Here is a 17,601-nt window from a genome sequence, read left to right on the forward strand (position 1 = left end):
AAATTCATCGTTAGTCACCTAGAGACATGATTAACATGAGGAATTTGGACCAAAAGAACTGTCTTCATTATGCAAACCTCATGTCGGAAAAGATGACCCCTGTGCAACATGTCTTTCCAATGTTGTGTCTGTGTAACATATATATAACGGTGCAAGAGAAAATGATGCTGTTTCCCATTTAAATGAACAGTTTAAATCTGCCTATGAATGGTCTGTAGTTAGTATATTTTTGTCCCTGAGTGCACTAAAACTTAGTTTAAAAGACCACAGCAATGAGAGAAATCACATCCATTTACTTAATACGGTATTTTCTTGCTGATGGGTTGGTGCTCTGTGTGTTATGTTCAGGAGCTGTCAGATGCCTGTATGGTGGCATCCTCAGCACTGTGCTGTGGCTTAGCCCTTGCTCTAAAACAGGTGCTTTTAGGAGAAGAGTTAGATCCTATTACTTGTTAACTCTTGAGGTGAAATGAATGCATTGATAAACAGGGGACAGGCATCGTAACTCATTTTTTGCATGTTGTCTGTTGGTTCCACCAAGATGGGTATGTATGGAGGTGGCCCTGCAGGCATCTCTGCACAGCCAAGTCCAACGCGTATTCAAACTCTTAGCAGCAAGTTAAGAATTACTTTCTTGATTACATATTTCTGGGCAAACGAGCTTAAAGTAAGTGACAGTTCTCCAGCAGAGTGTACTCTCTGGGAAGTCTGGTGCATGCAAATGCCTACTTTAATTTTACTGTGTGCATGTGTGTGTATGAACTCTTATTTTATTTCTTAATGAATCTCATAGATAGCTCTTGGCCTGCTGTAGCAGTCCCTGTGGTTAGGGTCAGTGGTAGTGTGTTGTCTGCTCATGGCTGGAGGCCATGAATCTACAAATGATTTAAATTGCAGAGTTCTGCCTTTTCACTAGAATAGAACTACAATAATTAATTACAAATTTATTTTATTTTTGAGCTAGAAATTTAGTCTCTTTTTGTTCGTTTTCCTCATGACGTGCTGCTGAGAGGATGAAAACTTGCTTGTAATTCCTGTAGGTCTTGCAGTGTTGTGCATTGCAACTAACATTTCATAGCATGCTTTTATGCTACAAAATAGCAGTTCTCGTTGAATCTGTGTCTTTTCCAAATATTATGATCTTCATAATTCTCTTTTATAATTCCCTATGGTTCATGTAATTGTTAATATTAAGAAATATGTACCAATGAGTGTTTGGTTGTGCTTATCCACCGAGAATGTGATTGGAATCAGTACAGCTTTACTTAGTTTAATAGCTGTAACCACCTGCAGCGAAGACTTCCAGGCTGAACCATAGGGTTGGTTTGTTGCAGGTATAAGATGATGCTTCACAGTAAAAGGACTGGGCGTCTCTCTGTTGTAGCCCTGGAAAAGATGCTGAGGAATGGGTCCCAGGGACGCTGAGAACAGGTAGCTGTCATGAGCACAGCTGGCGAAAAATGAAGTGGAGGTCTGTATGCAAGCAAGATGAGGGAAGAAATGACGTCCTGAATAGGCGGCTGTTCGGGGACTGTACCTGAGTGATGGAAATAGAGTTTATTTGACTCTTGGGAAAATGGAGTACGATTAAGCGTTTGACTTTGTGTTGGTTTATTATTTGGGGTTCTTTTCTCTCTGGGGTTTTGATGTGAAACAATTTCCAAGATTTATATTCGATTTCTGTTTCCTTCATAGTGTATATTGCTCCTTAGTCAGCTTATCAGTTATGTAATGCTGACCCACTGAAGCTGTGTCTGGAAGTTTCCAAATACCATTTGGTTTCTTGCAGTCTGCTTAAAAGAGAAAAGGCTAAATAAAATCAGCAGATGAGATACAGCTGGTGAGGCAGTTAGCATGGCCTACTGTTACGGCTACCTGCTGATGATCATTATATGTCCCTGATTTCAGTTGCTTCTGATGTGTTCCAACTGCATTTAGCTTTTTCTAGGGCAGTCACTTCCCCCCAGATGATTTAAAAATACTTTTTTTTTTTTTGGGAAAAATTTCAGCTGAGTTGGCTCAGCCATTTCCAAGACCAAGGCTGTGGGGGAGAAAATGCTCCATGGTTTTGTTCCCCACCCTAGTTTTGGGGCTTGAGTATTGGGGAAGGGCTGGTGAAGCAGTGCCGTGGGGCAGCTGAAGCACTACCAGGGATGTGGCTCTGTCCCTGTGAGGGCAGCTGTGGGAAGAGGTGAGCCCATGGGGAACGGCATTGTGCTTTACTCAAAGCAGAGGATAGGTAAGATGTGGTTGTGTCGAAGTCATGCCAAAGACCACACTGAACCAGAAGGATAAAATAGCGAGCATCTGTTTCTTCATTAAATACTGCCTGTTTGGTGCGCTGAAGAAGGGTCTGCTGTAGAAATTATCATCCCTTTACTCCAGGGTTTTTGGTGTTTGTGGATCTGTGTGTGAATGTCTAGGTGAAAAAGTGGAGGAGATTAATAATGCAGAGGTGCAAATCTGAAGATTATGCATAAATGAAAACCGGGTTTGACCTTTAACTGCTCTGAGAATAAATGTGCAGCCTTTTCTGTCTGGAAAAAGTAATAGAGGGCATCATTTTCAAAAAATGAATGAAAGGAAGAAACTGTATCTTGATCTCAGAAAATTCAGAATGTACAAATGGATACTCTGCAGGAATAAAAAAAAAGTATTAAACCTCTGTAAAGTAATTTTTAAAAGTCCTTTTCAATTAAACTGGTAGCCATGTAATGAGCTCATGCACCTGAATATAGTTAGTTTGTATTATAGCTGGGTGGGGAAGATGGTGTCCATCAGCTCTGTAAAACCTGAATTATTTGAAATGGGTTCAGCCAGCCAATCTGTAGGGCAAACGGTCATAAAAGTATGCTAGCGACATAGTCTAACGTCTCTTGTAAATTTTTTTCATTGTCCGTAATGATTTTACCATATATATATGTATATAGGTTAACCTTTACTGGTCAGAGCTGATTTATTGTTGTAGGTGTCTGTATCAAAGATCTGGATGGTGAAATACATGCTATTAACAAGCCATTCTATTTAGTAAGCCAAGTGGAATTTTTGAAGACCGTAAAGGTTACTTTTAGAAAGGACTGTCATCTGGCTGGCATCCAGGGTTTCCAGTCAGTGAAATTTTTAGGTGAATATTTGGCTTTAAATAACGTGGCAAAAACCCACTGAAGCACATGCTGAAGGCAGAGGGTTATTCCTTTGCTGAAGGTGGGAGCTGGGTACCTTGGTCCCATGTAGGTCACAGCTGTTGGTACCTGAGCTCAGGTGTTTGCAGGTAAGAACATCTTGCCTGCTAGGGATACCCTAAATGATGCAGCAAACCTGGCTTAGGGTGGGGGGGATACAGGGGGTTGTAGGGCACGTCCTGCACTGGGGTTGTCGACAGCCCAGGAGGTCGATGTAGTCTTGTACCATGTGCCTTCAAGGGTAGGTGGTTTTTATCCTGCTGTGCTCAGCGCTCCCTTAGCAAGGGAGGGAGCATAGTAAATGCTTGGGGTGATGGGATACTGCCCTAAAGCCAGTAAATAAAAGTGTTTGTTTCTAAAACATCTTATTCTTTACTTTCATTAAGCATGGGCTTTCATGGTGAGGGTGGAGTGGCTAATCTGATATTCATCTGTTGAAGCAGTTGAAAGGAAATTCTAATTACTTAACCTTTACTGTGGGGCTCCACCTTTACTGTGGGGCTCGGCATGCTCCAGTTTACCCAAAACTCATCGCTTGGGGGTAAAATCCCCGACCCTTACAAAGTCAGTAAGAGTTCTGCCAGAGCCACCTGCATTTCCCTGCTGAAGCACGGCAACGTGCAGCGGCAGGGTAATTCTGTTCACCTGTGTCCTATAGTCCCCAGGGGCTTCATCGCAGCCCCTACATGTCCTGTGTTTTCAGCTTTATGCCCTACCAGCTGCAGATTTTACTCATTTATTTATTATTTATTTTATTCAATCACATACCCTAGTGCCCTCCCAGAAACCTTTGGGGCTGATGATTTCGTCATTCCAAGTTGAAGGACAGTGATGGTTTTAGCTGCTTTTTGATATTAGGGTAGCATTCCCTGGGACAGAGCCCAAGACTTTGACATTTGTGGAAGGTGACTTACAGAGCAAACAGCAAGCACCCAGCTCCACAGAAAGGGGTGTTATTATACCATCAAATGGTCACCCCACACTTGTAAGGGGTCAGGTGTTTCACCAGTTTGAATTGCAAACCATCCTTATTCCTGTACATATGGTTTGCATAAGCTTTTGCATACATAACTAGCTCCCAAGCGCAAGGCGGTAATTGCTCCGTAGACCACAGATGCCTCGTCCCGCTCCTCTCGATCCCCTTTCCAGCTGCTGCCACTGTGCCTGCCTGTGAAATGCGAAGGGTACAGTTGGTAACTGTGATGGCCATGCCCCCGTGCTCAGTCTGAGTGTCTGCTCTGCTATGTATTATTCATGGGGTTTGTACAAGCTGATGATGTTCCAAAGCAGAAGGAGGAATTTTGGCAAACAAGTCCTTCTCCTGTAAAAAGCATACTAATCTTTACAAACATTGAAGCAAATGGAGGAGCTGTTTTTTAAGATACTGGAAATATTCTTGTCAAGTGTAGTATTCAGTGCAACTGCTCAGAAATTGTAAGCACATCGGTGTTTGTGAAATGATGGATCCAGCCCTTGAAGGCATTGGACGAATGGTGCCTGTGCAAAAGGAACGGTGGCACACAGAGGAAGCAGCGGGAAAAATGCTCTTTTGGATCAAGCGTTTTGTACCGCTTTACTATAGCTGCGGTACGTGGTAAAGGAGCCTGTTTGGATAGTAAGTCTTAAAAAATGGGGGATTATGTGCTTGCATGGGGTTATTCATTTGCAATTGAAACACTCAGTCTCTTGTCTCAAGAAGTCCAAAACAGTATTGTTACAAGAAACTCACAGCTCATAAAAAAGAGACTTGAGCATATAACTATCAGATTATGCTTAATTACCTGCTGGTGTGTTGTTTATTAAATACTGGAGGAGACTGGACTGGGTTAGGAGAGATGCCATGTCAGCGCTGTTAGGCTTTTGGGCCGAGCCCACATCACAGTTGCTGAAGGGGAAGTCGTCTGTCGTGGCTGGGCATTTCGGGGGGCTGACGGTAATGAATGAAGGAAATCACAGGCTCTGGGAAAGCATATTAAGCTATGAATCACCGAATCCTCTTGTTCTGCTGCTATCAGCTGACAGACCTTTTTCCATAAAATAAAACCTGTTAATGCATTCTTCTTCATTTTCAGTGACATAAAAGGCTTAGGCCTTCTGCAAACTCTCCGTCTAATAGGGGATTGTGCCTGTTTTTAGCCAAATCCGGTTTTGCATGAGTTAGTACTCCTGTGCGTTCTCAGAGTCCATGTTTATACCAGTGCACATCCTTTCCCCCTTGAGTATGTGTCTGCCATCTTGAGTACTTGCCGGTAACTGGAAGAGGCATCTCACGACTAGACTGGGTACCACCAAATCCACATTTCTCCAAGCTTCCTCACTAGCTGGCACTGCCAACACGTTCATCGTGCTCTTTTCTTTCTGCAAATTCCCCACGATCTATCAACTTCTTGCTTGTATCGCGATATTGATGGCTGCATGTATTATATTTATTTGCGTGTAGCAGAGAAGGAAGATGATACCGGTATTTTTTAATTTTATTTTCTGTATCTGGATGCCTCCTGTCAAAGAATGCAATAGAAAATCTTTCTTCTCCAAATCACTAGTTCCAGGGCAGCATAGCTTAGATCAGGGTAATCTCGAGCTGATGGCTACTTGGCGTGAAATAAATGCGCTGTGTCAGCTCAAACATCCGTGCCAAAAAAATCACAGCTTGCACTGAAACTTTTATGGTCACTGTGACAGTGGAATAGCGTGGCTGAGCACAGCGTGCTGTTGAGCAATTTTCCTGTTGTGAAGTCGATAAAATGCCCCTTCGCGGTCAACAGGGAGAGAGGTGGTGAAAATCACAGGTAGGTGAAGGTGTGTGGTGCACATCAGTCCCCTCGCTAGGGAAAGGGAGGGGGATACAGCCATTGCATCAGCCACAGTTTGCCGTGCTGTCAGCACGCGTGTTGTCTGTCCTGCCCATGGATGCACGCCGGTAAGCAGCATCTGCTGCTTCTTGTCTGGCAACAGTACCACAAAGACCACTTCAGGAAGCTGCGAGAGACTTTGGGATAAGCATGAGGAGATAGATTTTCCTTTCTTCTCTTGCTTGTGGACTGGCTTGCTTCACGTTCACTGTTTTTGTATTTTTTCTTGCTGGTGGTTTTGAGGATTTTGAAATTTTGCAATTGATTTTGGCAGGACCAAGATTTTGTTTTCTCTATATCCTAATAAAAATAAATGTAAAGCTGTAGCTGGTGATTTGGGAGCTTAGTTTCTATGTTTAGTGGGATCTAATCTTCTGATTCTTCCTTGTTTTGTAATATATAACCTAAACAATGAAATCCATCCTGCGTTCCACTTGGTTGTGCACCACTTAACTGCTTGGTACTAGCAGAATATATCCTAATTTAGTTGAATTGTTGTTACTTCTGTGCCATTTTAAGCAGCAGTGATTGCCACTCATTATCATTAGGCTAAAACAATTGCCTTAGAAGGATCCTAATAAGGAGGACGCCCCAATTAAGTAGAATGTGTTGTGCTAAGAAACTCCTTACAAGAAAAGATGTCACAGTCGCGTATTGTAATATAATTCTATTATCTCGTCTTCCTATAACATCTGCTGTAATATCTCACAGAGGTACTCTCTGCTTTGGATGATGATCATCCGTTCTGGCTTTTAATGACATCAAATCCAACTCAGCTGGGATACTGCCCTGAAAATGATCACACGTCTTTGGAAAAAACTGTTCTGCAGATATGCAGTTACTAAAATTTCCAATTGCAAGGAGCCAGAGACAAAACTGCTCAGACAAAACCTCCAAACTTGGCCAGATGAAATAAAAAAAGTTGCCCTTGCGTAGCTCAGAGGATTGTTCTTCGCCGTGGTTCTGGAAGTGAAGTTCCTGCTGGTGAGAACCCAAAATCTGCAGAGGTTGTATAACTTCTGTTTGTCATTTATCAGTGGTTGCTGCCGTTGATCATTTTCTGGCAGATTTTGTTAGGCTCTCAGTTCTTTCATTTTTAAGCATTATTCATTTGCTCTTCTACTGATTTTTCCAGGAGAGAAAGGGTGATCTCTTGTGGTTAAACTGCATAACTAGAGGCCTTATGCTCTTTTCCTGGTTTTCTCTGATGTTTCTTATTTCACCTTGAATTAGTTACTAAGCTCTCTAGTGCTTTACTTTCACTTCATCTATGAATTGAACACGAATATTACCTTACTTGCTTAACGCCAGTGTCTTGAGGCTAAGTGTAAAGCTGGTAATGCTTATTAATCTCTTTGGGTAGTAGGTGTTAAAGACACACAAAGTAGTGTCCCTTTAGTCTCTTGCATCTGATTCCTGTGCCTGTTCCACCCTTCTCATTTGGGCTGCTCTGCCTACTCTAAGACTCTGGTTCTGGAAACTTTATATCACCACCTAGCTTTCCCAAGCGCTTTGCATTTTCTCCATGCAAAGCCACTCCCTGTTATTCAACCGGGCTGGAATGTGTGGAAAGAAGACACTTTGCACTCCTTGCCTTGAATGCTTTCCAGGTCTTCCGTTAACTGAAAGCACTGGCTGATACGATTAGCATTAAGGTTTTCCCCATAGTCTCATTTCTGTAAGAAGTCAAGATGTTTTCCATCTGCCTTGCCAGTCAGGTTGACAGGCTGAGCTGAGGAGTCACAGTGCAGGTTGCTTCAAACAACAGAGGCCATAGGGTTTCCTCACGAGTTTGAGCTTCAGTGGGGTTGCTTTTGTCACTTTGTATTCACCAGCTCCTGCGCGTTGGTGTCGGGGAGCTGAGCTCATGGTGCTGGTGTTCCCACACTGTGCTTCAAAATCTGGTGTGTACCTGGATGGTGCATCATCCTCACATACTCATGATTGCCATGATTACCAAATGTGGGGTTGGAGAGTTCTTCTGCATGTCAAAATACCAACCATGTGGGGTTTGCACCTAGTGAAGTGTATTGCTGTTGCAAAGGCAGCTGGCAATACTTTTGTCCCTTTTATTTCTTTCCCGTAGGCCTTTATGCTGTAGATCTCAGCAATGCTCTCTGGTGCTGGGAAGTATTTTGGTACATGAGCTTGTGGAAGAAAAGGGATTTTCTTGATTGGATGTTTTGTGAGCTCTTGAACTTCACACGATTCTTTATGAGAGCAGGAGATTGGACTCAAAGGCCTTCTAATCCCATGTTCCTGTGTAAAATAATCAAAAAGTTATGATGGATAACTTGAGTGGATTTCCTACTCCTAAACATAGTTGTCCTATGTAAGGTCGGCATGTACTTGAGCAATGTGCAGCACCATATTTTGGGGACTGTTCAGGGTTAACCACCATTTGCAGGCTCATTTTGTAGAGCAATTTGCCTGATACCTATGCTGCACACTTAATTTCTATAAACGCTTAGTAGGATCCAGCTATTTCTTGCAGTGGGAGTATAAGCTGTTTTCCAGATATGTATGTTTGCTTAAGATGTAATAGATAAAGAGGGAGGTCAAAGATACTTCGAATTATTTTCTCTTGAAAGTAAGAGCCCTTAATTAAAGAAAAATAACAAGAGCAGTAAAACCTTCATGCTTCTATCCAGACTCTAAATTAATATACAGAGAGCAATCTGGCATTTTTTCCAAAGGAATGAATGGTAGTGCTGAAATGTGCAAAAAATGTTTTATAGTATTTTAGTATTTTATAGTATTTACAGCAGTTATATTTTTAGTCAAAACAAACACATTTGTGTTTGTTTTGTTGGGTTTCTGATAGATGCCTCCACATGGATCATATGAATCACATTGTCCAGTGGGCATTTTTATTTAGTGCCATTGGAAATTTGTTTTGGTTTAGACCATGGGATTTTAATACTAAAGGAGAGGGAGGAGGCAAACAGTTTGAAACATGAGTGACATTAGGTATTGCAGACACATGAATGTAGGCAGTGCAGACTTTTCCTTGCTTGCCTTGGTCTGTCACTTTGTGTGTGTGTGTGTATTTATATATAAAAAACTGAATTCAGTGATACTTGAGATATCATTTGGTCTTGGTGAACTTGCTGTATGCTCAATAGCTTGATTAAATGTCTTCAAATTCCTTGCAATACAAATAAAAGCTTCAAATATAGGAGGTGTATGGTACTGAAGTATGTTTGCAATAGGTGAGGAAGGTTGGAGCAGTAACTTGAGACCTGCAGTAACTGGAACTGCAAGTTTTAAGTTCTGTATCCCTCTCATTCTCTTTTTTCTGAGATGGACTTGCTGTTGAAAATGCTGCTTTAGGTGGCAAAGATGGTTTGGGACCAAACTATGGGATGTTTGAGGATGCAACACAGCCTTGCCCAGAACTTTACTGCCTATTCCAATAAAAAGACTTGCCGTTCTATTGCTTTCCACATTGTGTAGTCATTCATGGTGGTATACAAAAGATTGCCTGCCTTATTTTTTGCTGTTTTGCCCTTTGATCTGCCTTTGCATGATGCAAATAGCTGTGCGGTGCCAGTAGCAATACATGGTCCACGGAAAGCCAGCAGCCTCCTATGCCTGAGAGAAAGTGAAGTCCGACTCCTGGTCCCGGAGTATGGGCACCACAGATGCCAGCACTTCAGCAACCAAATGTTTTGCAACAGCTGGTATATAAATAAGTGCAGATATCTGTCTAAATAGAGGAACAGTGGAGGGGGCTTACATTTTTTTTTTTAAAATGATTCCTCTGTATTTAGGTGAGATTTGGGCTACAAACCCCATATTTCTCCTGCCCTGAAAGCCAGAGGTCACACAACCGCTGCTGCATCCGATGTAGGAGTTGCTCTTGGCCATCAGGTCCTTCAGGCTGGTTTGCTGGGGAGGCACTGAGTAGCAGGGACAAGCTCTGCTGGGGCTGCTGGCGGGCACTGAGTTTGGGATGTTTGTGTGATACATGCGCACTTCTTCTGTCACACTAAAAGGACAGCACGGGCAGCTCCGTGGCAAGCTCTGAAACGAGTATAGAGGAAGGTATGTATGTTTGTGCCCAAATCTGCCTTGCAATGGAGGGTTGTGCATCAACCAAGCCCAAGAGGTGGGAATGTGTGTGGGGAAAGTGGAATAGAGTCGCCAGGTACCCTTGGCTTCAGATGAGTTTGCGTGAAGGTTTAAAATAACTGTTTCTTTTATAAGTTTGGGCATCTTCAGTCTTCACCTTGTCATTTTGTGCAATACTTCTTTGGTTTGGGATTTTTAAGTCATTGGGGATTGAGCTCTGGCTTGTGTTTAAGCTGAGCCCAGAGGCCAGGAAAAATGTGGAGTGTATTAATTGTACATCAGATTTTCCCTATGATGTTGTTTTTCTCTAGAGATTTGGGAGGGGGAGCATTAGGAGCTTGTCACTGTGATTATTTTTTTTTTTTTTTTTTTTTGCATCCTGCTGGTTTTAAAATGTATTCTCTGCGTTTCTCTTCAGTCTTTCACCTACAGACTGCAGGGTACCCTGAGGCCAAGGGCAAAGTGAATAAAGCAATTTTGGGTATGCCCCATTCTGGATATCATAGAATATCATCTGGATGTCATAGAATAGTTTGGGTTGGAAGGGACCTCTAAAGGTCATCTAGTCCAACCCCCCGCTGTGGGCAGGGATATCTTCAAGTAGATCAGGTTGCTCAGAGCCCCGTCCAACCTGACCTGGAATGTTTCCAGGGATGGGGCATCCACCACCTCTCTGGGCAACCTGTGCCAGTGCTTCACCACCCTCAGCATCAAAAATTTCTTCCTTCTATCTAGTCTAAATCTACCCCCCTTTAGTTTAAAGCCATTCCCCTTCTCCTGTCGCAACAGGCCCTGCTAAAAAGTTTGCCACCATCTCATGTCTCCTTGCAGACAAGTCCTAGACAGATCCCTGCCCCAAGGAGGGTACAGGTGAGGGGAAGCACTGAAAGAGGTGGAAAAAATCCAAATACGCTTGAGCGCTTTGGTTGTCTCGCCTTGCTCCAGTGGTTCACAGCAGTCATAGATGCAACGTACGGCTGCTGTACATTTCTGGGTGGTACAGAGCAGCCAGGGGCGTACCGAGTCAGTCTGGCCCTGTATTCATCAGGCAACAACTGACTGCTTAATTTCCACTCTAGTGCATCGGAGGCAAGAAGAGGGATAAAATAATGGGCAAAGAAGCCCACAGGGTTGAGTAACCATGCAGAAAGGAAGGACATTGAACAGTGCCAGCTAAGAGAAAAGACAGATACCTCCATTCGTTTCTGAAGATACTGCACAGAAGTCTTTGGTATGGAATGACAGATAGCATCAGCAGCGACGGCCAGAAAAGCAAGGGAAAAAAAAGTCCTGTTTTTTAAGCCATTGGAAACTTGAGGTCCTCACCTGTTTGTAAAGTTAAACACAGTACAGCTGAAGACATGGCTCTACCAATTGCCAGAGAATTAAAATAAGGAAGTTGAACTGTAGCCAAACCAGTGAAACCTGGTGGTGGCTATTTAAATGTTTCTATTTATATTAAAAAAAAAAAGATACTTATAAGCACAAAGTTTTTACCTTTTTTCCCCTCCCTCGATTTGGTGTGCTCTCTTCTTGCTGGGGAACAATTCCCTGCCATAGTCTTTCATCAGCAAGTTTGAGCTTTACATCAAACACTGATAAAAAGAGAGTGGGTTTTTCTTCTAACAACCATTTCATTCACTTTTCTTTAATCATTTTTTGGGAAAACAGTTAAAGCTAGAAAATTGGCAGAGTTGCATGCCGGAGCCATAGAATTCCCTTTCTCCATACTGGCGAAAACCAGATCTGATGCAGCGAAATTATGAGAGTTATAAACAATCTTCCATTGCCCCACTGGTCACCCGCTGTGGTCAATTGTAGTTTTGAAGCTGGCATATAAGTATCAGATGTTTGGCTATTGCATGCCTTTACTAATCTCCAACCCAACTAAAACCCTTTGGCGTGACATATCCTATAATTTGCTAAGTTTTTGAACAATAGCACATTTTGCATTTCATTTGCACTTTTCATCCAAGAACCCTTCGCTAAAGAACAGAGTAATTAATCATCAGGGCTGTTTGTAAGGAAAAGGCCTGGCTGTGGGAACAGAGTCATAGGCAAAGTAGAGAATAAAATGTCTATATCCCACTGCTTTAATCACTCGGAGAAATATCTCCTGTATGTATTATGATTTTAAACCATTTCAGTCTTATTTGTAAAGGTATCTTAAAACAGTATTTTTTTCCACGCTTAAGGTGCGTTTTCACTGAAAAAGGTTTTCTTGTTGGATATTCATTTTTTTAAAGATGCCATAAGCTGTTTGTGCTCTATTTCTTGTTTTAAGAAATCTCTTTGAGTATTAGGTCAGTTACACATCTGTTTTCTGCAGGGAAGACTCTTTCAATTTTGCCTTAATTTCTATCCATTAAAATTATAAAGAATAATCTAAATAAATGAGAAAGATTTCCAAGAGAGAATACTTACTAAAATATGCAGGCAAGTCTGCATTTTAAATCCAGGTGTTGTACTTCTCGAGCTCTGTACCTCCCCAGAATATAAATTTTGATCAGTGTGCCAAGTGTTTATGCGAGTCAGCCACTGAGCAATGGCAGGAGAATTTGGAGGGCTTGTTTGATAAGCCATTGTTGCTTTTTATCCCTTACCTCTCTGCTCTTAATTCTTTCCTCCCTGTTGCTGTGTCAGATGTCCTGCTCCTTCTCCCCGGGGTGCTTCCTCGTGAGTCGTGTTCCTCGCTCGTGACCTTCCACACGTGCATACGGTTTTACTGTGGTTGTTGCAACCCCAGGACCGGAGCCAGGACTGGGATTACAGCTGCTCCTGCTCCTCTATCTCCAGCATTCAAACAGGCTATTAGGGAATTTGTTCTGGTGTTGCTGTTGCATGCAGAGGGTGATCCTGGTTTAGGTTGCTGTCTTACTGGTGGACAAGACCTTTGGTCCCAGCATTCCCAATGTATACTCTCACTTTTTGTTTTGAACGTGCTCACTGAACCTGCGTTGCCTCTCTCCTCCCAGGGCGGGACGTTTTTAGGTCCATGCTGCAAATACAACTTTTAGACTAAACTGTTTGCAGGGAGGAGATGGATGTGAGGAGGGGAATCCAAAGCAGTTTGGTGGACCTAACGAGGTGGCTGAGAAACGTCCCCTCTCAGGCGTGTTACCTGCTCTTGCGGTGCTCCAAAGCAGTGATGTCTGTGGGGCTGTTTCATAACTAAAGTAAACGGGGGTTAAGGTAGATGTTCTGCCCAGGACCTCGAATGTTATACCTATGGGCAGAATTATTGATCGGTAGAGTTAGACGCCATATATTTACTGAGCTGGGAAACTAAGTTCTTCCCCCTGAAGAAAAACACTAAATACGTACCTCTTCATTAATGTATTTTGTGAAGTCTGCTTGGCCCATAAGGGCAGGACATCTCCCCTGTGCTTAAAAGGAAGGAATAGTAAAAGCTGATGGAAAAAATACATTTCCTACTCTGGCTTCTTTTCAGAGGTAATTGTTGCATATCACAGAATCTGAGATAAGATGAAATTTAATCATCATAAAGAGGTACAACTCCACTGTCTCCAGTGGGTCTCCACCTGTGTGTGTTCCAGCGGGATTGGGAAGGTGATGCTGTGGAGAGCATGGCCATAGCTGGCTGTTTATAGACCACAGGAAGGGAGGAGAGCTTGGTCTCCAAGCTGGACTTCCATGCATCTGTTACCCAGGGACGGTAATGCAGCGTTTGCTCTTGTAAATAAGTTCTGATTTTTAGCATGACGGTGATTTTGATTAATAAACGTATGCCCTCTATCTGCTCCTGAGGGTTTAGATGTCATGGCAGAAAGTGACTTTTGTGCCTGAATGAATGAGTATGTAAATTATTTTATGTCAGTAGCTTTACCTATGCCTTGCCGCACAAAAATTCACAGCTGTAAGGGCTTCTGCATAATGGGCTTTTGAAGCCCAAACAGTTCAATTGCCAGGAGTTGTATTTGCAAAAGAAATTCAATCAGCCCATCAATGATACTGCGAGCATCTTGATGCTGTCCATTATTTTGGCAATTGTCAGTGGAATTCCCCTTACTGGAAAACCCTGTAAATCATCTGTCTCATATATTATTTTAAAGCCAATCTTTAAGAATTCTGTCACTGAGATACCATTTTCTAATAAGTTTATTTTGGAGTAGTTTCTAGGAGGCTTCTTTGGAACCCTCTTGACCTCCTCCTTGGGCAGTTATCTAGGATTTTCTGTTAAGAATTATCCCTAAGTGACATCGTAAGTGACTTGACGATATTCAGAAGAGGTAATGAGGGCCACTTCTGAGAGCATGAGTCACCTGTGACATTGAGTTATAGATATTGATTGTCTTTGAGCTCTACACACACAGGCTGCGTCTTGGAATGTCCCCAAAATGATGTGGTGGTGGCAGCAAAGTCTGAATTCAGTCAAAATACCGGCTGAAATTACATTGGACTTCTCCTTTCTTTTTGTCCACTGTAGGTGTTCTCTGCCTGCCGGACAGCTTGAACCTTCACAAAGACCAGCAAAGGTCAAACAAGCCCGGGGAAGTGCAGATGTTCAGCCAGTCAGAGCTAAGGACCATCGAGCAGTCTCTACTTGCTACACGTGTGGGGAGCATTGCTGAACTCAGTAAGTACAAGGCTGTTGATAAAGTTTGAGTTTCTTTCCTCAAAGTAGAGCAAAGCTAATTGCATTGCCTCATTGTGCAGAGGAGAGGTGAGGGTGCACATGTAATGTTGAAGGAGACGTTGGGGCAAATCTAGCCATGTTTATGCTCCGTGGCCAGTTTGGAAGCTGAAGGAGGAGCCATAGGGGGAGAGAAGTCTCGTGCAGTCTCATAGCAATGCCTGTGACTTGTTTGCATATACTGCTCTCATTTTTAAAGGTGAAACATGCTTTATTTCCTCTTCCCTATGTTGTGTTTGAGACCACCTCACAGCTTGGCCAGACTTGCAAATGTCTGTCATATTGGTGTCCTGTCTCACTTCACTGGGTTGTCTGTTTTGAGATGGGCAAGCGAAAACCTGAAGGCTGCAATAAGTGAAGGAAATACTGTCACAAATCTAAAGCAGAGCTAGTTAGAGAGGGTCCTTCAATCTGCTTTTCATTCTCCAGTTCCAGCAGAGGAAAGAACCACAACTCAAACCTGCACCGAAGGAATTTGCACATGGAAGAAAAATTATTTGCTATTAATCAAAACACTTTTTGGGTATGTCAAAATCTGAAAGCTTTTGTTTCAGCACAAATAAATTGTAGGAAGCAAATGGCATGTGAATCCTCATGTGACATGGAGATAAAGTTACCAGAAGTGCCTTTTTAAATTTTTTTTTATTAAGAGAGAAGCCTTCCAATCACATGTTTACTGTATAGTTAGAGATATGAAGCTATGGGTGGGAAAACAGAAACGTTCAGATGAAAAAGGGTTTTATTCTGAGGTCTGTCAGAAATACTGTCAAGTATTTTATTTCCTGAGGTCTGTTATGAAATTTTGGGGAGAAATTGAAAAGACTCAAAACTATGAAGATAAATGCAGCTCAGCTTACTGTTGTTCTTATTACTGAATTCTGGGTTGTAAAGAACATGCATAGGGATCTCATGTTCATTTTCCTGGCTTTCTCTGTAGCAATGGCAGTCTCCTCTGTAGCGCCATCATATCACCAGGGCTTAGTTTATGTGCTGTTCATGAGCCGTGTAGATGCACTGTGGATGTTTGTCTGCAAGCCACAAAATGAATTTCTGTTTTCAGCTTGCTAATTTTTTTCTGCTCTGATGAAACATCAACAAGCCAAGAGCACTTACATGCCTTAGCGTGAAGTGTTGCTCCGTCTCTGGAATCAGGTGTTTGGTGTTATTCAAATTAAGTGATTTATGCTTATTTATTTTCTGCACATGAAACACAACAGTACCGTCTGTGTGCCAGCTAAATTATGCATGATACAGCTCTCTTTCTTAAAGTACATATGGTTGTGTTTTAATAAATAAGTAATCTGTGGATATTTCAGGGTTTGTTTTTTTTTTTTTCTTTTCATTCTGGATTTTTTTGAACCTCTGTATGCAACCCAAAAAGCCAGACTGCTTAACTACTGCCAGCCCCCCTCCCTTTTTACATTTGATTTCCAGAAATCTGTCATGTCTAAGTAGTCCTACCTCAGATTCAAATGCTTGGTTGATGGGTTTCCTCTCTATATGTCTGTTGACTGCAAACACAGGCAAAACACTCTTCAGGGTGGCCGACTCGAAGAAAAGAGTGCATCAGTGGGAGTTAGATGCAGATGTCAGAGAGAGGTTGGCACCTCCAGCACGCTGGTAGCCCTCCAGAAAGCCCTCTGGACAACCGTCGAGGGTACCTCCCCGGCTGCTGCAAGCAGATGCATGTCAGGGAAGAAGCAGTAGGAGGAGTGGTAATTGGCAAAGCTTGCAAGGCTTGATGCTCTGTCGGGTAGAAATCTTTGCCATGGAGCAGTGCCGGTGCAGAGTTCAAAACTGAATTGTGAAATGTGGAGGGAGGCGTGGCATGTCGGTGGGCAGAACCCTGTGGATTTTGGGGAAAATCCTAAAATGGAAGGAAAACGGAGGGGTGGGGGGTACAAGGGGGTTTGCTCTTTGTTCAGTGCTTGTGTATCTGTCTCTGGCATCAGCCAGAGTGTGACACGGAGGTTACAGCAAAGCTTCAGCCGCAGAGGGAACCGCAGCGTGGGGGCAGAAACACTGAGCAGCGGGGAGAAGCCAGGAGGGAACACCTGGGGATCGGGGTGCGTTGGTGGGGAGGGAGTAGGTGAAGGAGGATTTATCGTTGCCTTGGTGGTGTGAGTGGGATGGAGAGCTTTAGAAGTGGCGTTGTGGAGAGGGAAGAGGATATGGAGAAAGTGGGATATGAGGAAAAGGTTAGGTACGTAAAAGCCCCTGCTTTTGTGGTGATGAATAAAGGTGGTGGGGGACACTCTCTGGATGGGAGGGAATTAAGAGCATAGCACTTGTGAAGGGAGGAGGAGGAGATGGCAACCAGGAGTGAGTGGCAAGGACAAAAGCTTGACCATCAGAGTGGGCAGTCCCCAAGCATCTGTCTGCAATGTCCCACCGGCTTGCAATATCCCAGGAGCCAGGACTTCATTTCGGTGTTCTTCATAAGAGCACAAAAGACAAGGGCAAAGAGGGATCTTGCAATAACGCAATTTAATTTTATCTCAGAGAAAAAAAAAGCAATTCTAATTGAATGAGATTTCCTGTAGTTTATCAACATTAATTATTAAAGTATTGCAAGTACGCAGAATAACTAGAATCAACAAACGCCCGCTTGTGGAGGAAAGGCTTCCCCTGCTCTCGGTTCTGCCCAGCATCCTTGCACGCAGTGACATGGTCAGCTGCCGAGCTGCTGGCGGCTTTGAGACAGGGAATCAAATCTGTCCCATGGAGGATGACAGCTGGCAAACGGGGCCCATTTGCTGCCCGGCGCCTGTATATCAGCTCAAATCTTCTTAGTTTCTTCACGGTCTTTGTGTCTGTCCCAGGTGAAAAATACATTCAC

At 43.0% G+C, this 17,601-nt stretch overlaps 1 protein-coding gene across 1 annotated transcript in view; it reads left to right on the forward strand.

The window, feature by feature from the left end:
* Positions 1–3,689: 3,689 nt before the first annotated feature.
* Positions 3,690–17,601, forward strand: part of BTBD11 (BTB (POZ) domain containing 11) — an 86,632-nt gene continuing 72,720 nt past the window's right edge. Inside the window, exons 1-2 of the mRNA XM_009333069.1 lie at positions 3,690–3,813; positions 14,556–14,705. Coding sequence (XP_009331344.1) covers positions 3,690–3,813; positions 14,556–14,705 — 274 coding nt within the window. The remainder of the gene's footprint in view (positions 3,814–14,555; positions 14,706–17,601) is intronic.

Source organism: Pygoscelis adeliae, unplaced genomic scaffold (assembly GCF_000699105.1).
Source record: "Pygoscelis adeliae isolate BGI_AS28 unplaced genomic scaffold, ASM69910v1 Scaffold38, whole genome shotgun sequence".
NCBI lineage: Eukaryota > Metazoa > Chordata > Aves > Sphenisciformes > Spheniscidae > Pygoscelis > Pygoscelis adeliae.